Source organism: Nyctibius grandis, chromosome 8 (genome assembly GCF_013368605.1).
Source record: "Nyctibius grandis isolate bNycGra1 chromosome 8, bNycGra1.pri, whole genome shotgun sequence".
Lineage (NCBI taxonomy): Eukaryota > Metazoa > Chordata > Aves > Nyctibiiformes > Nyctibiidae > Nyctibius > Nyctibius grandis.
Genome location: NC_090665.1, coordinates 29,307,584 through 29,331,241, shown reverse-complemented (window position 1 = coordinate 29,331,241; position 23,658 = coordinate 29,307,584). Strand labels below are relative to the sequence as shown.

The 23,658-nt window shown below is 40.7% G+C and overlaps 1 protein-coding gene across 2 annotated transcripts in view; it reads left to right on the top strand.

Moving 5' to 3' along the window:
• The first annotated feature begins 22,945 nt into the window (after positions 1–22,945).
• Positions 22,946–23,658, top strand: part of SNX7 (sorting nexin 7) — a 30,921-nt gene continuing 30,208 nt past the window's right edge. For both annotated transcript variants that reach the window (XM_068405727.1, XM_068405728.1), the window contains exon 1: positions 22,946–23,201. In XM_068405727.1, coding sequence (XP_068261828.1) covers positions 23,016–23,201 — 186 coding nt within the window. In that variant the 5' untranslated portion in view covers positions 22,946–23,015. The remainder of the gene's footprint in view (positions 23,202–23,658) is intronic.

The following is a 23,658-nucleotide window of genomic DNA, read 5'->3' as shown; positions in this document are numbered from 1 at the left end:
GTTGTTTGCATTTACATGGAGCTATTTGCTTCTCTACAAAAGAATTTTCTGGAAACTCTAGGCAACAAAATGAGAAACTTAAAAAATCCAAAATGAAGGAGAGATGGGCTTTTTTCCTTTTTTTTTTTTTTTTGAAACATTTTTCTTATATTATCCTGACATCTAAAATCAATATTTTTCTCCCTACTTATTTTCTTCAGTACCCAGCTTCTGGGCATGTTTTATACACGGCAAAGCGAAAGGCTTGGCTTTGAAGTCACAGAAAACTCACTGGCCAAGTGCATCAGCAATTCACGGAAATACACATGAAGGCATAGAGCAGAGAATCGGTACAGATCACAGGAACTACACAAGCCGCTGTATCAGTTCAGCTTCATTTATTAAAAGGAATTGACAAGACACTCTGTATTGGAGTCTCTGCTATATTACTTACAGAACAACAGGTCAAACTTTATGAGAAATTTCTGTTGCTGCCTTTTGTGGATGCCAAGGTCTTCACTGCAGGTGGATCATTTAGCTCCCCTGAGATAAGGCATTCTAATTCCATCCAGGCTGATTGCTCTTCACCTTTATTTCTTAGATCATATTCACCCTTCTTGCAATAATCACTAATTATCTACAATTCTGAAAATACAATCAAAACATGACATTTCCTTAAATCCCTTTCTGTTATTAGAGTACTGAGACATGGCTATACCTCCTATATTAATTTATTAGCTAAGATATGTCTTAGTTGAGGAAACTGGTTTAACATAGGTTTTAATTCAGACTGCAAAATTCTGCAGTATTCTTTCCCATTCAGTACAAATAATTTTCACCCCTGTCCTCTTTGCTTCCTCATTCACCCCATAGTCATTTACTCAACTACAGGGTTGTAAAGATTGCAGTAGCTCTTAGTCTACAGGAAGAAATTGTTATATTCACACCAAATATATGATATGCAAATATACCATTGTAATTCATCTGTTTCTTTAGGCTAATTTATATTTTAATGAATTTGGTCATTGGGAATTGAAGTACTTCAGCTTCAAAAATAGAGCTTGTTGAAAACCTTTTGCTGAAATATACAGTTTCCAAGCAGGTTTTCAGCCAGCTCAAATCATTGTTGAGATCCTTTATTTAGTGAACCAACACTTCAATAAATAAGACAGAGATATGACTTTTGTATAACAGCCCATAGTTTTGTATATGAGATATAGCAGAGAAAGCCATGCACCACTGGGATAGTTAACAAGCTATTTCTGAGGTACAATGTAGTTATAAACCGTGTTTTGAAAATTATTCTAAAATGACTTTGCTATTATTTTGTTGCAGGAGTAGTTTTTTTCAGAAGAGAATTTAAATTAATTTAAAAGATGCCATCAAGATTTAATAGACAAGCTCTAGTCATAATTGGGAAACACAGTTACGAGTGGCTCACATGTCAGACAGCTGCAGAAACGGACTGATGGGAACACTCACAAGGTGAAAGTGGTGGCTGTCCCAGCCTGCCGTCACCAGAGCTGATCTGAGGAAGACCACCTGTATCACAACTCTCACAGATCCAGAACTGTAAATTGAGCGTAGTCCTTACGTTGGCATGTGACACAGCATTTTGGTGGGAATATCCAGAACTCACTTGGTGAAGCAAATTCAGGCATTAATGACATTTCTTTGGGAAGGGACGTAAGCCTTGTCCACGCCAGGTACGGCACTGATTAGCCAGTGCCTTCTGAATTCACACACAAGCTTAAAGGCATTAATTTTCTGTATAGAAAAGCACTGAATTTGAATTTTACCTAGGCTGAATTTAGTCTGACACCTGCAAAAACTAGATTTTCCATTGGCAACACTCAGTTACAGGAAATGTGAGCTTTTAACGAACCCCCCGCACAACAGACATTTTGGAGCTCTCGTTCGTTAGCTGGGGATTACTGATCTCACTGCTGCTGGAAAGCCTGCGGTGTCATGGTCAAGCCAGAGTCATGCGTGGTGGCAGTTGTTGGCTCTTTAAATAGATTACTTCAGTTTGGATGGAAAGAACATGCAGATTCAAGATCACAATCAGGAGGATGGGGAAAGATGGAATGAAATTAAGAGAGATATCACTCACAAACCTCACACACTGAAAACAATGGCAGTAAAATCACAATGACAGAACAATCATTTATGTCATACCGGTTTGAGAAAACATCGACTTAAAAGGTGTAATCAGATTCATTTATTGCAAGGACTAAAAAAATGTGGAAACTGGAAGTGAATACAAATACACCCTTTGCTGTATTTTAAACCAGTAGCATAGCTTCACCCAATTAGAATGAAAACCATCTTCTAAGAAATATCTAATTAGATATGGTAAACTTATTTTATTTTAAAAGAAAGACATTGATGACTCCTAATTATACACATACATGTTCTCTAAGTAAATTAGTTATTGTCTAAGCCATTACGCCGAATGTGTCCTTATACAACACTGTCATCTAGTGGGCAGCCACCGGGCTCCGCTTCGGCTGGGTGAGGGGACGGTCAAGAGAAGTAATAACACCACCGGGTGTTTTGTTTGTTTAGTAGATTGCATTATTTCACACCACAAAATACTTCACGACATTTATGTTCATGTTAATGACAAGCCTTTCAGCGTACTAGCAGAAGGCATGAGCGGACCGATACCTGGACACGGGGAGAAGGAAGGGAAAGCCTACCAGCTGCCAGCCCAAAGGAAAATAGGGCTCTGCCAGGTGCTTTCTGCCATGGGAGCAACCACGACACGTTTAGGCTGTTTCTCTCCCTCTGGATTTGTTCCCTGTATTCCTTTTGGTCCAGATTTAGAGTTCAAGTTGGGGGAAGTTTGTCAACTGCGTGCGTTCAGCAGGGAGCCGATCCCGGTGGGTCCACGCTGCCGCACGGCCTCCCCTCGCCAGCAGCAAACGGGGAACAGAAACCCCCGGCCACCCCCCGTGTGACTGAAGCAATTCAGATCAATTCATGCATTCAAGCCCGCAGTCCCTCATATTGAGCTTTTCTGCTCAACACCGTATGCCTCTGTTGTATTCAAGAAAGCTTGCTAAGACTTTGCTGCCTATCAGCCAGCTAACTGTGCATCGGGTGAGAAGAGGGTGAGCACGTGCTGCCGCCAATTGTGACACAAGAGACAAAACACCCAGTGGAACAAATAATTACATTTTACAGACCTGCATCCTGTAAGTATCCGTAATTAATGGGAAATAGAAAAAAACTGGTGTGATGACAACATACCCTAAAAGCAATGCATCACCATGGCCCTTAATAACCTGCCATCAGCTGAGCCCTGTATCTACCAGTAAGTCTTATTTTATGAAAAAGAAGAAATTTATATTCTAGAACCAGCTGGAAGTTCTGGATAATGACAGTGTGAGCTTACAGTCTTGACAGGACACCTACCACAGGCATCAGCGAAAGCCATGTTTTATAAGGTATATGCCTCTGAGATCCAATACTGATCAGAATGGTCAGACATGCAAACCTGGATAGCATTTCTCAGCTCCTTGCTGTAACAGCCTGCTCCTCTTCCCAGAAAAGCCTTGGGGCCTCATACCCACAATCTTGACAAATCAGACAACATAAAATTGTCAGATTGGCAAGCTGTGATCTTTGAGATAACCAACTAAAATTCACATTCCACCTCAATTCACAGGAATGCAGTACTACTTCCAAGAGTCTATTAATTCAACATATTCATGGAAGACTTGAGCCCTTATTTCTTGACAAATGAATATTATAATTGGGATCATTAAAAGACTGGATTTAATTGGAAAACTCTTTTTGAGTATGTTCACAATACACTACACTTAGATCTTCAGCACCCAATAATTATAACTAGTATTATCTTACATTTAATATTAGAAAGAAAGAAAGAAAGAAAGAGAGAAAGAAAATAAATGTTGTAGAAATCAGCTTCTTTGTCAGGTTTTTTTGAAGGTAAGAAACTAATCAAGGGCTGGATTTTACGCACCAAACCTATTCCCTAACCAGTATGGAGTTTTCCCTATTCCCTGCTGCTGGGTCCCACTTATCTGGCTTTTTCTCCCAATCCAGCACTCCTGAGAAGGGCTGCACAAAGTCAGCATTCTTCGACTGGATTGTTCCAGTGATCAATAGAGAAAGGCCAATGATTTATTTATAAAGCAGCAATGCAGCGCTGCAAGAATTAGTTCTCTACTGGAAATGCTTCCCATTTTATGTATTTCCCACATAAAAAAAATGCACAATAAACTTCAGTGTGAATTGCAGCACAAACCACATTTTAACTTTATCCCTTCATTTTTTTTCTCTTTTGGAAGTATTGTGTGTTTTTTTTTTATTTAAAGCTTGTTGTATACTGATTTAGCAAGGAATAGGTAATAGCCATATCAATTTTCTCACAGTGAGATGTATTGGTAGAAAAACAATATTATACCTAGAAACAGAAATGACTGATCTATTGATGTTATGAGCTACCCTTATTATACTATACATATATTATATAGTTGATACATATAAATAACACAGGCGAGTTTTGTATTTTAGATATGCTTCAACTAACACAGGCAGCATTGTTAAGCAACAGAGAGGTCCACATCAGCAGTGTAATATACTAGAAATTGATATTTTGCATAGGAAATGGGATATATGTCTCCGAGTTCCTTATTATGTTGATTATTACATTTTAGAAAAATAATATTCAGTATTATTATGGCAGTTTGAGAAATAAAAATGTATCTGTATCTGAAAAAAAACACAGCTCATAACAATATGGGCACACACGGGGTGTTCCATAGAAAGTAAATGGGATAGAAAGTATGCTTTACATCTTCAAAAAAATATTTTTTTTTTCCTTCTTTTGGGTTGCATGTTTCTTCATAATCATCATTTTGCAATATAATGTCAGAATGAAGCACAAAAGAGAATTTTTCCAACAATTGGAATTGCCATGGCAACACCCCAGATCTCAGATAAAGTTTGGTCCTGTACCGATAGTCGCATTAGCATTTGTTTTTGTGCTGAGTGCAATACTGCATGTGAAAAGCACTTTGCTCTCTCTAGTTAAGTATAAGGAGACGTAATTTGATTTTTTCAGAAATGTGAACTATAAGATTTCAACAGCTCCAAAGAAAGCTTCATCTTTAAGATCACATATTTTTGCAATCACACAAATCATCAAAAGAAAACCAGGTACCGCTACTGATATTAAAAGCAGTTGTTTGCATCTCTAGTCTCAATTATGCTGAATTTGAATAACTGCCCACTGTCCCCTTTCCAGCAGCATTTAACCTTCACAAACATGTTAATCTTCAGTCTTTGTATTCACACACACACACATATATATATAAAAAGAAAGAGACGAAATTAAGTGACACCTTTAAGCTACTAAAGAATCAAAGGAGATTGTTTTTCCCAGCCATCTTTATGAGGATAATTTCCTTTAACTAATGCGAAGAATCAGTTGAAGGTAAACACAGACATTTCTTCTCTAACACTTCAAAATCCTGTCCAAATTATAAGAAAACTACAATTTAAATTGCAAATATTCTAACCTGGCAAATCTATATATCTACAGAACATACACGTGTAAACATATTTAGGATGTGTTCAGCAGGTTTTTATCCCGTAACACTACTCTGTATGCTTGTAGAACAACCTACCAGAAACAAAATACAGAGGGAGAATACACGACCATTCGAGATGAAACCCGATTCCTCCCCAAGCAGAAAACAAAACCAGAATATACTTTCTATCAAAGCAGCATACAGTTTAGATTTCAATTACTGATTTTCTCAAACAGTGTAGAGACAAATGCTTTGTTTTAAAAAAAAACCCATGCAGGAAATACCTACAAGATAACCATAATTATTCCCAAATAAGCTGGCTAACAAATAGACAGAGTGCCAAAGTACTTACTATGAATTTTAACAGTTCTGATGACAAAATAAACGGTACAGAATGCAAGATGAGACTGAAATTGTTGCAAAAATAAGAGATTTCAGAAAGATTTGATTATCTACCATTGGGCAAATGTAATCAACCATACAAACAAAGCAATACAAATACGTGGTCTTGGTATACTCAAGCAGGTACCAGATACTCTGTAATAAATACAACAAAGAATGTAATAGGCAATGTTTCCAGCTGGAGAGGGAATAACTCAGACACAAGACCTGTGTCTCCTTTCTCTTTAAGGGACAGCTGGCTAAAGAATATTGGCTGGGAAAGGATTTTCCAGAAGCACGACGTTAAAACAAGGCAGTCATGGCTGTCACTGTAAAGATCCTAAATTCTAACATTTTATGAGTATACAGGGTCCACTTGCAATATATGCTGGTGTTTGAAGTGCTACAATTTTCCTGTTCATGTTACAGACACAACTTCATGGGTCCAGGGTGATAAGCTTAGCTCCTCAAATGAAAAAAGAAGTGACAAGCTGCAAACTGTATTTAAGGGCAGAATAAGCTAATGACCAAAACCAAAAGCACAAAAACATGAAAAGAAAAAAGCCCAGGGCCAGACAGTGCTGGCTGTTGTAGGGCTCAGTTTTCAAGCACCCAGCAGAATTTTAAGTCCCTATTTACTTGCCCCAAGAGGTGTGCATTGCTTTTTACTGAAAATCTCAATCCCCTGATACACTGGCTTCCTACCTGAGACACACAAGTACTTAGAGTTAGGCAAGGAGTCCTTAACCACTTTTGAGATTGACAGCTGCAAAGCCCTTGGCAGATAAATCCTGCCTGCCCCAGATGAGGTCCTGAGAAGCCAGCAACATGTGCTGCATTAAAACCAACTTTAATGCAATTCATTTTTAGTATTTACCTGTGGACACCAGGAAAGAGAAGGGAACTTATTGCTATAATTCTTAAACATTGTTTAACTTTTTTCTTTATCCTATTGATTTCTATTCTACGAATCAGAATCATCACTTGGTGATGTGAGGCAATGAATGAGCTGAGCTATGAAAACTCAGTACTTTGGAGATTGCAAACCAAAACAGAAAACTGGGAGGGAGCTGGGAATAAAAGACAGAGAGCAGTGAGACTACATTGCTGTCTGGGGTTTTTTACGCCTTTCCTTGCTGCCCTACAATTTTTCTAGTAGCTCCTCTTTGAAGGGAATAATACGTAGGTAGCTGTGTCACTGGTAGCTCTATCTGCAACCATGCAGTTGTGATTTTATTATGCAGTGTTGTGTTTTAATAGCCATTTGAAAGCATTATTGAAATATCTCATTGCACATTACAATGACTCTTGTATCAGTAACTAAAGATGTAGTCCCCAGGAAGTGCCATTTATTTCAGTGGAGCACAGCTGCACTAGAGGAAAAAGCCTGGGGCACGTGCAGCAGCAATAGGGAAGCAGAGGGAATCAGCAGCTTCTGTCTGATTTGAAAGAGGAAACACCTCTTAAAGTATTTATTTGCAAACACCTTGCACAATTACAGACATTTCTAGAGTAGTCTCACATTTGTTTTATTTCTGAATTAAATTTTCTTCAGGTGTTTTGGTGATTTTGCTAATCTTTTCCTTTGCAAATAAATCTATTCCTTGTACAAAAGTCTAGCAGTTCTTTTTTTAGTATCCAACATGCCCACACATGGAGTTTACACACTGTAAAACACATGCCCCTTTTCAACTTGCGCTTGTGCTCTAATGGAGGAAAAGCAGCAAGTCTTTGAAATGTCTTTCTTCCTATGCAAAAATTTTGTTTTCATTTTTTTCCATTTTAGAAAAACATTACTGAAATGACAACTGGAAACAGTAGTTTCTAAAAACAGTTTCAATTAGGTTTACAACAGGCATTGTAAACAGTTACAATTATTTCTGCAGAGAGACACAAAAAGGATAAAAATAAAATTCAAGCCAATTCCAAAACCCTCACTTTTTCCTAAAAATCAGGATTACATTTCTGATGACTCCAAATTTAGTAGGTTGGACTGGGAATCTACTTCTCATGCTGTCGAAGTTGTGTGTTGTGATCTGGAACAGGTCACATTCTATATCTGCTGTTTTTCTTCTTCCTTCCTTAGCTAATTTATACAGTGAAATATCAGGACAGACTATAACACTCTGCTGCTGATACAGCACATAGAAAAAATGAGGCATGATCTTTTAAATACAGTATTCATTATAATACTGGCATTGGAAATGTTTTACTCTCTTACAATGCAAATAAGAACATCTTAGTTATGGAGGTTACATATACATGTCACAAGCACATTTAAGGACAAGGAAAATATCAGAAGAATCTGAATGCTGATTAAATTTCATGGGGTAAAAATCTGATCATGAAGGACGCTTTCTGCATAGTACTCCACGGAGGGTATGGTGTATTCATTTATGCTGCTCAAATGTACATTTTCAGCATGTACAGTTTCAGCAATTAGAAAAGAAATTTGGATGCTAGAGATTCCATAAATAACAAAAATCATCAAGATGCATTTTTCTCTTGTGTACTTTTTTCTTTTTATCTGACTTACCATTTTTTTAATTTCCATTATGCGATCTCAATAGTTTGAAGTCCAAACCACCTAGCTATATCACCGGCAAAATAAGTTATATGACATGTTCAATTTTTAGAGTCATTAGCTATCTGCAGACATTTTCTTAAGCAGTGGAGTTAAAAAACCCAAAGGGAAAAAGACAGAATATATCTGAGTGTAAAAAGCCTTTGTGGGTGTTGACGGAAGTATATGGAAGAAACCAGCAAGAACAGTGGATAATGGAAGATTGCTAGTGCAGGTAGCAGGCTTATCTATATGACAAATTGATGAAGAATGAGGAGGAAAACTGTTGATTTAATGCTGGCAATTTGAAGCATAGGCTGCACAGCTGTTTCAGACAGAAATACCAAGATAAATTCAGAAGCAACCCCTGCTCTGACAGATTAATAAAATACCAGGAATTATTTGAGCTTCTTAGAGGAAGGGATCCCTAAAGAGCCCTTCGAATACCCAAGGTATTACACATAAGAATAAAAGAACGGCTCATCCAGCCCTTGCCTACCTGTTATCAAGAACATGCTTTAAACTGATAGCCAAGCTTTTCTAGCAGACATGAAAAAATACATGTTAGAAGTGAAAAAGTAAAGAATAAAGTGAACACCTGCTATTGATAAAATTTTAGAAAAAAAACCTGTCAGCAGTAGAGCCTTTAAACAGGACACCTAAGAAAGGCTTACCTAAAATAAGAAAAATATGCCATACAGTGTCCTCTGTTTCAACCTATGCTCCTTAAACTCATTACTAGCAATAGGAATGTTTATCCAGCTAAATGGAAAATCCAGGGTTTTTACACTTCAAAAATAAGACAAACCTACTTGGTGTAAAGATTTTTACCAATGCTTTAAACATGCCTGTGAACACTGAACCCTTCATTCTCTGATCAAATATGAAAGACCACATTTCCACAAAAGAGGAGCCTGGAGAATCCTGGATCTGCCAGATGTTTAATATGTGGTCTGCATGCTCACTGCTAACAAGGTCAGTCTGTCTGGTCATTAGAAAATACATTTTAGCACATTTTACTAAACAGCCAGCCATGCTTCTTGGCTGGACTTCTGAGAGAGAGTTTGATTTACTGGCATTTTTGTCCAGTTCCAGACAATCCAGCACTCTCAGAAAGGCTCTGCTGCATCAGCAGCTTTCCACTGCTCTGCTCCAGAACCCTTTGGAAAAATAATATGGGTTAATTTACAGACCAAAAGATCAGAGCTGAGGGTTAGTTCTTTGCTGGGAGAGAAGCTTGCTACAGAAGAATGCTTAGGAAGTGGTAAGACTGCAGGATAGCATAAAAAAAAAGTAAAAAAAAAAAAAGTAGCTTTGGTATCCCTCCCCCTCCTCCCCCAAAAGAAGGGAATACTTCTTTGGAATACTTCAGTGTGATGGCTCACTAATGAATTATTCACAGAAAGGTAGGACTCAATTTCTTTCCTAGGGGTTACAGCAATGTCAAGTGAAAACTCGTCAGTCTGCCAAGAAATACCAATGGTGTGAAATAATTCTACCGGAATCATTCTATCTAATGACATGAGCTCTTTTGATGAGTGTATCTGAACTACATTCCTACAAAGGATGCCAGGCATTACCAATAATTTGATATTTAATTTTGGGAAAACTTAAAAGATTAAACAAGCTCTCTGAGCAACTTCTAAAGCCATGTTTTATTTTTAATTTATCAGTATTGCCTAAACTTATTATTCATTGCACAGTCCTCTTCCAGCACTATTTTTAACAGTATAAGCACTCTAAGCATTTTAATAGTAAAATGCCCACCACCTCCTCCTCTCAGTTCTGGGAAGAACTGCTCAAACCTCAGTCCAACGGACAGTCCCAAAGGGTGGGGAAGAGCATAGGTCGCAAAATGTAAGTGATTTGCTCTCTGATATTCGGGTTGAGCTTATTTTTCTCATAGTCCCTGTAGATGTAGTACAGAAAATGTGGTATTTAGGATGCTTTTTGTCAGGCTGTTGGTTCTGGTGGTCAAGAAGGAAATTCCTTTATTAGTGAACCTATTGGGAAAGGTCTGTTGTGGTTTTTCACATCATTCACACCACCACTGCTTAAATATAATTTAGAAATAAATTTAATTTTTCTAAACAGATTGCAATTTACAACTCAGTTTATGCTTAGTGCTAGTAAGAGGTCTGAAGCACTTACCTTCCAGGGCAAAACTTGAAATTCATCTAGTGGACTTGGTTCTTATGGGAAATTCTTTGTAGATTCAAGCATGTTCTTAACAATCTCTCTCTCTCTCTCTCTCTCTCTCTTTCATCCTGAAGAAGAAAGTTAAGATCATTTAACAGAATAGGTTGCATTCATACGTCCATTGGAGGACAGTCTCACAGAAACTCCATAATCTGTGTTCTGCACCTATATTAAGTTTTGGTACTTTGTACGAGAAAGTTGTAGCCTACAACCGAAATCCATGTTTGTGCAAATCTTGATCTGCACATTACATAACAAAATTAAGTTACAGTCATAAAATTAAGAAGAAATGCTAGACTGACCTATCCTCAGACACTTAAAAAAAAAAAAAAAAAAAAGACGTCCAATACTACCTAAAGGTATGATTTGTTCAGAAGTGTTTCAGCCCACAGGTGGGGTAAACAGTCCCCTAAGAACGCCTAGTCCCTGAGGAGGGTAAGCATGTGCGCAGTGCCTGCAGCATGCTGCTAACACCAGCAACCCTGCGATGGTCCAACGCTGATAACCAAAGCTGGTCTCAGCCATGCATTTGCAGGTACAGGAAGGGTTCCTTTCAAAATTTCTTCTCAAGCCTCAAGGTCAGACTAATGCACTTATAACCACCTGGATCATTTTTCCTTCTCCCTATTCACTGTATATTTGTTATCATTTGGTATCAGAGACAAGAGTTCATGAGCTGGTCTCCTTCTGGTCAGGAAACTCCTGATCACCATCCTTTACTACATCGAACTGCTTCCGTTTTGCTTGTACCTCAGTTGAAATGATTTTTATTTTAAAGCCTGTGGACTCATTCCTCTTAGGCAACCTCCATTTCCCACCACAGTAAGCAGCATCATTTCTAATGAAGACAGAATAAAGCATTTTCTTAATTCTTAGGGTAAGACATTAAATCTTTGAACAGTGACCCCATGTTCTTCTTAGGGTTTCTTTCTGAAACTGGTTGCTTAAGGCTGGGTAATTTTATCATGTTTAATATCCAGTGCAAGGTCTAGCTCTGCTTGACTTTTGTTTAATTCACCTTATTCCTATGCTTCTTTACCTCTTTCGCATAGATTTCTTTGTCTGTCAGTCCTTTCTGCAATCCTTTTTCATTCTGCTCATTTATTTTTAAGTATGTGGCTATTCACCCAGTTAGACTCTTTCTACAATGTTTCCTTCTTTGTTCTGGATATTAATTCCAGATAGTTTATAAACTTTTGAGTAAGAAAGTTCCAGACCTCCTCCACATTTGAGTTTCTGAGCTTCTTTGGTAGATTTATTTAATCATTCACATCCATAGAGTTATTGAGCTTTGAAATCCTCAGTTACATACCTATTTGTTTTACTCTTGTCATTTATCTGAATCACACATCATAGATTCTTCAATCAGCTCATCTAGAATATCTTCATTACTTAAATAAAACCTTAAATTTGGCCTCTTATCGCTGAAGCGAAGAAACTGTCAGCTATTACCTGCAGAAATACAGTATTATTAGCATTTGTTCTCCAGGTTATACTGAAGAAGTTAAATACTTCCATATGTGGGGCTGCCCATCCATATGGTCACAACTCCTGGTAGTACTTAGAGCTTTAAACACAAAGATCCCTTTTAGTAACCAAATCCAACCCTACAATATCCTACAGACTCACAAAATTAATAGACTTTTTCTAACTATCATTCCTTGATTTTGAAGCACTTTTGATTCAAACAACATAGCTACACTATTGCTACTTCTTTCTTTAATCTGCCTCATAAATTAATGTGCAATTCTATCTTTTTTGATTATCACACCTCATTCCACAGCTGTTTTTCCACTACATTCTTGTAATCCTAACATCCCACATTTTGCTGGTCTAACTCATTATGTTTGCATACAAACATTTTAATTACTCTTTCCTGACCATCAATTTTTACCCAGATTAATCAAAATCCTTCTGCTGATTATAGCACCTAACTAAAACCCTGAAGAACGTCCCTGGCTTGTTGCTTTTCCCTCTAGCAGGGTCGGCTGACACTCCCCTGGCCAAACACCCAACCGTTCCCTCCCAGCTGTACAAACAGCTGCCCCTGGCCAGCCGCAGAGGAGAGGCAGGTATGGTGGCACACTGTGTCTCCCTCGGGTGCATGCACGCGTGCAGGGCTGACAGAACAAGCCCCAACAAGGAATCCATCCCTCACACTGCAGAGCTGGACCAGACCAGCCTGCCTGCCTGTTGTTATGCAGACCATTATTTTCTCTTCTTGCTGCCCACGTTTCTGCTCACTGCTAACTCCACCATCATTGGAAGACACTTGAACTCCCTTTTTCTGTTTACAGGAGGTAGGTTGGCCAGTCCAAAAATCTCTCAGCCTTACCTCTCATTTCCTAGTTTCAGACTCATTTTACCAATTATGCCAATCTCAGTCCCCAGAGGCAGATTAACAATGCTATTTCCTTATTTTCAGCTTCCTCAGTATGCAGCAGTACATGTCATTATCTACCTTTTGATCAATTGTGAGATAATTTGTATCCATTCCACTCTGCATTTTGGTTACCTAAAAACTGACTGATTCATTTGTAAATAGGCATAATTCTGTTTTATAGCCATTAGTATTTCAGGCCATACTTTTACTGGAGACTCATTCCTTTGGCTTCTGTACTGATCTGTACATTACTTGCTTTTTTGCAGTACAAAAATAATGAGAAAAAAATGCTTTATTAACTAGATCATACTTTTAAATATATTGCATAACCAGAGGATTATTCAAACTTTTTTTCATCTGGGTATAAGTTCATAGTTTGCTTTTATTGTTTCCTTTTGTCTCCTTTCCACTCCTATCAGGCATGTATTTGCATTCAGGTGTGCATATAAAATTAAGGATAAAGTTAAAAAGGCATCCACACACCAGCAGCACATTTTCGTGGGAACCTTACGCCAATTTTTTTGTTGCCTTCTGAGTAGTTTGCATTGGTTCTGCTAGAGCACAGGAATCATGAATCTTCTTGGGGAATGCTCATAAAGCCCTAAAAAGGCACACAGATAAAGGAGATTTGCTCCAGTCTACTCAATCACTCTTATCAAGCGGAGAGGATAGCTGAAGGTAAGGATGGCCACCTCATGCTCCAGCACTATACTCAAAATACTTGTGTTGCCTTATCAGCTTAGGGCTTTAGACAGAAACCATACAGCTTATCAGGAATTATATATTTTTGGCAGAGTGGGAATCAAATCAAAGTCTCCCACATCTTATATCATTCCTCCTGGCAGCTTGAATGGCTTTCCGAAACACAGATATGCAAATTCACATGAAGGCACTCCTACTAAGCTATTCCAAGCTGCTAAAGAGCTGAAGTAATTCCCAGCTGATTCACAAACAGATAAGTTTACCACTGAAACCCTTTCCCCTACACTCAGCTATTGAGTCTGACATCAACAGAGCCTGTCCATCTAAAAGGCAGTCTAAGAGATGCTAGAATGGCTAAACTGGAGTTTCCCCTTGAGCAAACCCAAAAGTGCTCTCAGAGATGTTGCATATGGAAAATGAACCCTTTCCACCAGTTCTCTGTTCATTGCTGTTTTCCTTGTGTATATCACATGAGAACAAGAAAGGTCACCGGTCTAAAATTCTAGTCTGTTTCAATGGTTTCATACACAGTTTAGAAATGTGAACAATTTGGTAGTATAAATTATTAAGTCAATTTAAAGAGGAATTCTTACAGAGCATCAAATCAACTACTGCAGCATACATGGCCAGAGGCAGAAAAATGCAATCTAGCAGATAGTCATTTGCTGTCTTAAGTGATACGACATAGAAAAAACACATATTATTCTGTTAAGGCTTCAGAAGTTCAGTAGAGCCAAAAATAGCATGCAGCTTTGCTTCGCAGATAAGGAAAGCACAGTTAGACACTTAAAGTAGAACAAAATGACCTCTCTGATTTCCAAACTTTTTCACAGTATGGAGTAGCTTAAGTGTAAATATTGTACTACACACCTCTCAAGTTCTCCCATATTCCTTACATTTTCTTAAGTCTATAGCATCCTTCTAGCAACTGCTTATTAGAAAGATGAATAAAGAAGCGAAATTTTGTGTATTTAAGCTTTCACCTAATATGACAGGGATTTAATTCCTAGGAGCTGGGAAGGTACACCTACTCTTCCCTGCAGTTTCATCTTGCCTAACTTTTCTCTTTCTCTCAGTGGAAAACAATTGCCAGTGCTGTCTAACTACAGAGTTCACTGCAACTCACCAGAATACAGTATTTCAATGCCACAGTCCATCCACAGACCTAATTTTAAACACAAGTTCTCTTGTGAATCCATTGGGTCAATGTCTTAGGGATGACGTGATAGGAGAGCACTTAAGTGCAAAATCAGTTGAATAAAACAGCGATCTAATTAATCCCATTGTTTCCCCTCTAAGACACAGACAAATCTGGTCTTTCTCATTTTCTCACAACCCAAACCAAAACTACTAATAGTTATTAAATAAGAGAAAACTGCAGGAAGCATATGACTGCTTGTGCTGCTACTGTAAATCACATCTGTTGGAATACTTCCTTCCCTGTCTGATCTAGAGCTCTTGCAGCTGCAGTCTGACCACACTGTCCAAAGTTGCTCTGTCTTGAATTATATCTTGGCATAAAGTCTTGAAATTTAATTTTTTTCCTCTGCTATTCTCTTCTAGAATTTGGTAATGGTTCTTCTCAGTATTTGGAGACAAATACTTCTCAATTTTGAAGACAGAGTCTCCAAAATTGTACACAGTGCAAAGACACTAAGATATGCTAAGAGGATATAAAATGAAAAAAAAATTATTCTTTGGGCTACAAAACGAATGAAGTCTACTCTCCTGTGTACTTGTGCCACACCTCACTCACACATTCACTATAGAGTATTCCCACCAGATACATTACATCCCTTAGCTAATCCTAAGCAAGACACGCAGTGAGAACAGGCAGTAGGTGGCTTGTTGCATTTCATCTGTTCTGAGCACAGGGAAACAAATATTCTCCAGCACTTTACTGTCCACTAGGAGCAACTGATATTTTTAAAGCATAAAGATATTTGTGGGGGAGGGGTTAAATATAAAATAAGGGGATAATAGTATATCAGCTGTCTGCTATACTATCAGTTTCATATTTATGTATGCTGTCACAAAAATTTTGAGGTTTCGCAAGAAGTTTTGCCTAAGTAAGTGGTAAGAGATCAAGCCAAAATATAAAAACTATTCTTTCATCTATAAATCTGTCTGTCTCTGTTTAGCCCGCACCCAGAGCTAAACAATAAGCAGTTGTTCTATCACCCAATGGCCTTTCCCTGACAAGGTAGGGAATTGGGGAAAAGGAGGGAGACTCCTGGGTTAAATTTAAACAGATTTAATAAAATAAAGAAATCAATATCAATGGTAATATAAAACACACAAAATTATACTTAGCCCACAGAGCTGCAGCAAGTCACTCCGAGGATGCCAATTTTTGAGAAGGAGAAAAATTGGAAGCAAGAATAGAGGAGAGCAAAAAGAGTCCTACCCCTCCCCAGCAAGCTTTCTCTTTTATAGTGAACCTGACGTTAATGTTATAGAATACAGCTGTGGGCCAGCCTGGGTCAGCTGCCCTGGCTTTAACTGCTAATGGCCTTGATCACCATACCATGGCTGGCCACAAACTAAAACAAAATATAACAGAAAACTGATTCTATAAATTTTATCCTCATGAAACCAGGACACTCTCTCAGCTCTTTTTTGGGTTTAGGAATCTCTCTTAATGGTGTTGAAACTATTTTGAGCTATTTAGCAACTTTATAGCAAATATTGCAAGGAGAAGAAGTATCTTCTGTTGGACCAGCTGTGAACTTTTCAGACAAGGGCTTTTCCACATTCTAATATTTAATGAGGAAACTATCCTAAAATGTTGTAAACACAGCTGTTTCCATTCTAGGATTGATGTCTTCTATGTTGGGCAAGCTCAGGGCTCACAAAGTATCCTAATATTACTCCTTTGTATTTTTTACTTATTCATAATCCTGCTTCCCTGTCTAATCACTTTGTCTGATAACATACTTTTCTCTTTTGGTCACTGCTGAGTCTCACCGGTTTCCAGATTTTTAAAACAACCTCCACTATTAATTGACATGCATCATTTGTTTGCAAGGACTTAACAGCTCTTCATAAACTGAGAGCAGCCTTTGCCTGATAGGCTGCGAGAAAAAATCAGTTACGCTCTGTGTAAATGGCAAGAAAGGTATCCATGAAGTAAATTCAGAATTTACACCTGAGGACACTGCAGTTACCCTGTCAGGCGGTGTGGTTTTCCTTCCAACTCCGACAGACTGTAATTGTTTACTTAACCTGGATATCGATTGTAGTTAGACTGCTGGCTCGCTTCCTTTGGCTGCAATTCTCATTTTGGCAGTTTCACATACATCACTTAAAATTCCTCTCTGCAGCTGCACCCTTCACATGCTTTCCTCTGGGTCATAATCTACTATCCATGACCATACCTTTATTTCTGCATTATGATGATGGGGTTTTTTAACATTTCCTGATCTCTGTAGAACAAAAGGGGTAGTTTTTAGCAAGAATGACCTTGAATCGCTGTCCTTTACAATTAGTATCGTACAGAGTTTTATGGAAGAGAAGAGCTCAGTGACACAAGATAAAAATGAGAGCTTCTGTGGCAGAGTAGCTGTAGAATCAATTTTCCACGTGTTTTATGAACTACTATATACATATCATTTTCTATCAATAAGTATTAGAGAGTTAATTAGGTCCCATGTAGATCCCAATTTTATGTAAATAGTTCAGGTGTGAATTTGAGGACTAAAAAAACCTTTCATATAAAAACTTTCTTAATAATCATCCTGGTAGTAATAAACTAAGATAAGAGGCATAGAAAGTTTCTGTCTAAAAAAAAAAAAATAAATCTATGAAAACATCAGGAATACAGAGGGTTAATTCAACCACAATGTGCCTCCTGGATTGATTTAAGTAGGGTCACCTACCTGTCAGCTCCCTTTGGGAAAGTTTTTTAGGGTCACTGAAAGTATGTGTGAACAATAAAATATTGCTAAGTCCTTATAAAGCAATTCTGTAAAGGCTAATAATCCTCAAAACAACAGCAAGCCCTGTGCCTAACAGGTCAAACAATGATCATAGGTCTGCACAGTATTTTCAGAGCCTGTGCATTACACTGCAACAGCTGAAATACAGAATTCTTCAATTTAAATGGGTTCTAAACGGACATCTGTAAATGAGTAACATTCATACCACTCACTGTCATTTCTTTTCAGTTATTTAATAAACAGGACCACACCTGGTCATTGATAAACAGGTTGACTGAGGTCCAGTATTAGTCTGTTTCCTTTTACCTAATGTTCAGAGTTCCCAAACTAGGCATCAAGAAAATTAAAAATAGAAAGAATTCAGATTCATATATCAAATTAATTCAATAAACCTCTAAAGGTATATTAAATATTAATATATTCATTGCATACTTTTGGACTAGGAGATACTCTAATATTTCATGCTATGAAGTACAGATTGCTAAATATACTATCCATCAAAAAACAAGAACAGCAGCAATTATTTGGAAACATGAAATCATTCCTTCAGCACAAAAGGCAATGCTAGATTAGAACAGATGGACTCTTATCTGACAACAGTGCAAAGTATTAAAAAGAAAATCAATGCTTTCATATCCAATGAAGCTTGGCAACTGTTTTTAGATATTGTAAAAATTATGAAACCCAGTAACGCTTCACCTGGAATATTTTCATGTCTAAAATTTGGCAGAGTCACATAACTTAAAAGGATAGCAAGTCTCTAGATATTGATCAGGGCTTTGTACGTCTACAATGTCATAAAAATGATCTGCAGCTATAAGAGATAACATGATTATGAGTACACTACATCGTAATTTCCTTTGGGCAGTCAGAAAGCAAGGACAGTCTGATAGTCTCCGAAAAAAATAAACTTGGAGGATATCCACTGTCTGACAGATAAATCATTTTACAATATTCCAATTAAAGCACATTCTAAACTTAAACTAATAACAACAAAAGTAGAGGAGCTTAACAGTGACCTTCTAACTAAGACACGTGGGCAGCGAAAAAGCCAAGCAGCTCACAACTTATCTGAGAGCTTTAATGCTCTGACTCCTTTGCCAGTTCAGGCATGGAACACAAATAGTTAACCTTATTTTGTGCTGTTATGTGGAGCTTGCTATAACGCTTGCTTTAATAAATGATATGATATTAAGGTCAGCCCTTAATTCACCATCAAAGTATCTTCTGGGTGTAAACATAATGACTTCTGCTTATACGCTACACAACCCTGACAAGAACGCTACTTGACAATGCATTTCAGACCTAGAAAAATGTTCTCATTTGCGCCAAGGTGCTGAATGTCAGCAGATTCACTAATATGCTTATTATTTGCACTGCAGTGGTGGAACAGAGTAAAGCACCACAAGCCCTCCATACCCTGCTACTACCCAGCTAGGGAGCCAATGAAATAAAACACAATTTAATCCTGTCCGTATCACTGTGCAGTTGGTGAAACTCGACAAGTCAACATTAAGTATTCAAAGTGGTATTGTGGCCTAAAGGGATCACATGCAGGCTGCACATGAGAGTGAAGGAATAGCTTGGTTCTGCTTCAGTGTTTGTAAATTTAATTTGTTCAAGAAAAAGCAACTCTGGAAGGGATTACTAGCTAGGATCAACACTCTTACCAAAGAAAAAGGGAAAATGCAAGTAGGAATAATATTGACATTTTTGTAATACAAAATAGCTTTTTGGGCTTAAGTAAATAAATAAAAGTTGGAGGCAATTGCAGCTCAGCCCTGGCATGTGAGAATACTCCACTCGGTGTTCCTGAGTAGGAGGGCCTGGAAAGGCTGAGTATTTAATGAAGATTGTATAGGTATTTAGAAAACACCATATTTTACACAACATTAAAATTTATTTAGCAAAATATTGTTAACTATTGTCTCAGTGCAACAGCTACTTCTTTAAAAAGTGGAGCAATAACATTCATGGCATAACAACATCTGACATATTGACCCTTAATTATTGCCAAGAGCTAATTCCACAGGCTCAGGGAAGGATGTCTCTAGTTAAATGTGTAAATCCAGGAAACACAGACCCTGTCAGCATACGTGTGCACATACACACGTTGAAATGAAGAATAACCAAGATCTACAGCAACGCACTTCTGAAATAACAGTACAAGAGAAACCTGTAAATTCCCTCTGGTAAGCGTAGCTCTGTATCCATGTTAACCTGCAATACCTCTGAACAGCACAATTATTCAGCTGTTTAAAGTTGTCTCTGGTCCTGCAGCAGAAAACGAGCAACAAATTCTTGAGTCTGTAAAAAGCTCTTTTTGTTAACTACTGCAGGGGGAGAGGTGCTGGCAAGCCCACTGGGACTCAGCATGGGAGGGAAGGTGCCCTGAAGTTACATTTACTCCCTGGGCTCTTTCAATAGAGATTAGGGACAACTGGGGTAGAGGGTGGGGAGGGCAGGTGAAAGTGATGACAGCACAGTCTCCTATGTTGTTTTAGCACAGGTCCTTGCCATGATTTAAACTCCAAATAACTGTTAAATGTAATGCATACTTTCCTAGAGCAAAGGACAATGAATACCTTTTCCTCACAGACTGCTACTTCAAATATAAAGCACAGAAAGATAAGCACTGCCAGTGAGGAATCTAAAAATATGTCTTGTTAAGCTTGATTAATGAGCTAATAAAAAGCTATAATAAGAAAAAAATCCAATTAAAGCATCTTGTGAGATTTCTCTCAAACAGAAATAAAGAACCCAAGAGAATGGTAAAACTTTGAAAAATTAGTATGATCCAGATGACAGCCTTAGTATTCAAGGATACAGTACACCAGCTTTACACTTTCTTTGACTGCTGTCCCTTATTTATCATCTCTGATGTGTGCTGTCTGGAATTCTGATCCTCAGTGAGTTTTCTTTTATTTTGTTATTGCCTCACAAGTAAAAGACCTGAATTTAAATACAGACATATTAAAAACTCAGGCCTTATCTGGGTTGTATGTACTTACTCTATTCAGAAAACCTGCAGGCCTCTGACAACGTGTGGCACTTAGAAACAGTGAAATAAAGGCAAAACCAGAGCAAATAAAACTCATCCATCACCCATATAAAGTCAGAAAACAAACTAGCTACACTTATCACTGATGAACAACGGACAGAGTAGAAACAGTAGAAAATGTATATTCTGATATTCACTTTTCATCAGTATCTGGAACCTGAGGGTAACCAGAGGATACAGGAGCAGTGAGGACACTGCAAAGGAACTGTAGAAGATGCAGAGGTGGGGAGAGCTGTAGACTTGGCGCTGGATGAGAAGTACCTGCACCACAAGGAACCCCAGCCTGCACCCTGCAGAGCCTGGAGGTGAGCAGCACCCAGCCGAGGGCCGGTGGCAGCCTGCGAGGAAGGCAGCGCACCAGAGAACCTTGAGGCTCCTCAGAGGCACACAGCTGGGGCACAGCAAACAGCAGCAGGGCAGAGACAACCTACACAGGGTCGGAAGGAAAAGAGGCCCGAGGATCTCACACTGGGGCCAGTTGTTACTGTAAAACTACAGAAAGCACCTATTTTAACTTACCGAAACGTGCTCTGCACGAGTGAGCGCTCGTGCACCCAGAGGCGCCCTCCTGTCCCCCACGGGGGCTGCCCGCGGAGTGGGGCCCTGTGACAGCGAACAGCTGTCGGCCACAGCGTGCACGACCGCTCCTGCGGGAGGGACCCCCGCCACCAACCCACACAGACCCCGCTGAATGTTAGGTTGGGTTGTTTTTTTTTCTTTTTAAAACAAACATGAAAATGTCTTGCTATACATTCTGTAATTACACAGGCATACTCTTTTTCTCTTTGCACAGTTCAGTAACTATTTAGTGTTCACTTTTATCTCTTTCTTTCAAGTTGTGGCTCAAGACTTCACTGAAAAGCATGAAATACCAAATGAATTTCCTCATCAACTGCCAGGAGTGTTTCACGAATGAACGCTTTTCAAAATAGTTCCATTTGATTACGGGGTTTGCCTTTTCTAATTCGACAGCAAGGGAACCAAAGCACACGAAGATGACGTTTTATCTGCCTGTTTAAGTACCCGCCCAGGACTCTTGAAGCCTACGTTAACAACAAAGTTCCCATTCACTTCAGATGGAGCCTGTAAAGAGTTGCCTTGTTCTACACTGTGCAAACGCAGGCCTTGGTGCCTCGCCCCGCACTGTGGAGGAGATCCTGTGTTCACCACAGGAGATAGCCCTGAACCCCATCGCAGGTCAGCCCAGCCTTCCCTTCCCTCCACCTGCCTGCTTGCTTACTGCACATCCCTGGCTCCTGAAACTAGCAGCACTGCTCGTTACTTCCTATTCAACACTGGCAACTTCAAAACCCCTCAATTCTGATGGTTTTACTTTCTGCAGCTTTACTATTTTTAAGTGTTCGGTGTCCCTCTCTCTGCTCCTTTTCAGATGTAATGTGGCGTCAATTTGTTCTCTGACAACAGAGAACAGTAAATCTCTGACCTGAAATTAATCTCTGACCCCAAATTAATCTCTGGCCTCAACACCAGAAAGCACACCAGGCCCCACAATGCAGGATAAGCAAGTAAGCCTCCAGCTACAAGCTACAGCACGGCTGGCCAAGGCGTACGAGGCAAGAACCAAGGCGTTTCAGGCTGCTGCCCCGGTGGCGGGGCACGGGGTGCGCAGCTTGGGCACCCACCAAGAAGAAAGAGACCGACCGGAGGAAGGAGGGCAGCTGGGTACGCCCGTGCGGGCCGGGCGCCCCCGGGCCGCCCGAGGACACAAGCCAGCAGCTGTGTGGCCCCACCGGGCTCCGACCCGAGGCACAGCACATGCTTTTCCCAGTGACCCGGCCCCGCAGCCGCAAGGCTCCCGAGCCCATCCCCGCGGCTGGCTAGCCAAGGGCGGCTCACCCCGCCTCACCGGCCCCGGCCGACCCGCCCGGTCCTTCAGCAACCCTGGAGGTGGCCAAAGCGGGGAGCTGGCGACACGATAATCAGCCCGACGCCCCCACGAAAACGTCTGTGGGCATTGTGAGCAGCAGCCGCCTTCCCCCGCCCCTCACGGGCAGCCTCCACAGAGAGGCCCCAGCCGCAGTCCTGCCACCCTCCGAGGGGCCTGACGGGAGTCACCTCCCATCCCGGCTCCGCTTCCTCCCCACCCGGCTGGGCGGCCCTCCCACCGCCGCCGCCGCTTCTACTCCTGCGCGGGGCGGGCCGCGGGCGGGGGAGCGGCGGGCGGCCAATTGTGGCCCCCGGGGAGCGGCTCCGGCGGGGCCGCCGCCCGCGCTCGCAGGGAAGGATGGAATCAGAGGGCCGGGTACCGGGACCGCCGCTTCTCCCGCCCCCCCCCGGCGGCGGGGGAGGGGCCGGGGCCGAGACCGAGACCACCGCGGGTGCCCCCGGCGCGACCCGGGGGCCGCTACTCGCCGCCGCCGAGGTGCTGGCGTTGGACGATGAGGAGGACGACCTGGAGGTGTTCAGCAAGGTACGGCAGCGCCCGCCCTGGGTCGGGCCGGGCCGGGCCGCGCCGGGGGCGGGCGGGCTGCTGGCAGCTCCCTCCCTTGCCGGCACTTTGTCCCGCCGGGCGAGCCGGGCAGCGCGGGGGGACGGGACGGCCCCGCCCCGGGCGGCGGCAGCGATCGCGGCCTCTGCCCGGCAGCCCCGCGCTTGGCCGGGCACCCTCCGATCCCTGCGCCCGGGCAATGCCGCGCCTGGGCAGGACAGGTCCGGCTGTCGGCCGCCGCCCGAGGAGAAGCCGCCCGGGCTCCGGGGCCCGCCGAGCGCCGCCCCAGGCAGCCCCGCGCCCCCAGGCAGCCCGGCCCGCTCCGCGGAGCCCCGGGTGGCTCCTCCCTGGGCACGAAAAGGGGGGTTTGCTGCTTCAGACGAGCTGTGCAAGTCATAACTGCTCTTACCTTAAATTTGCAAAGTAATCTGGACTCGCT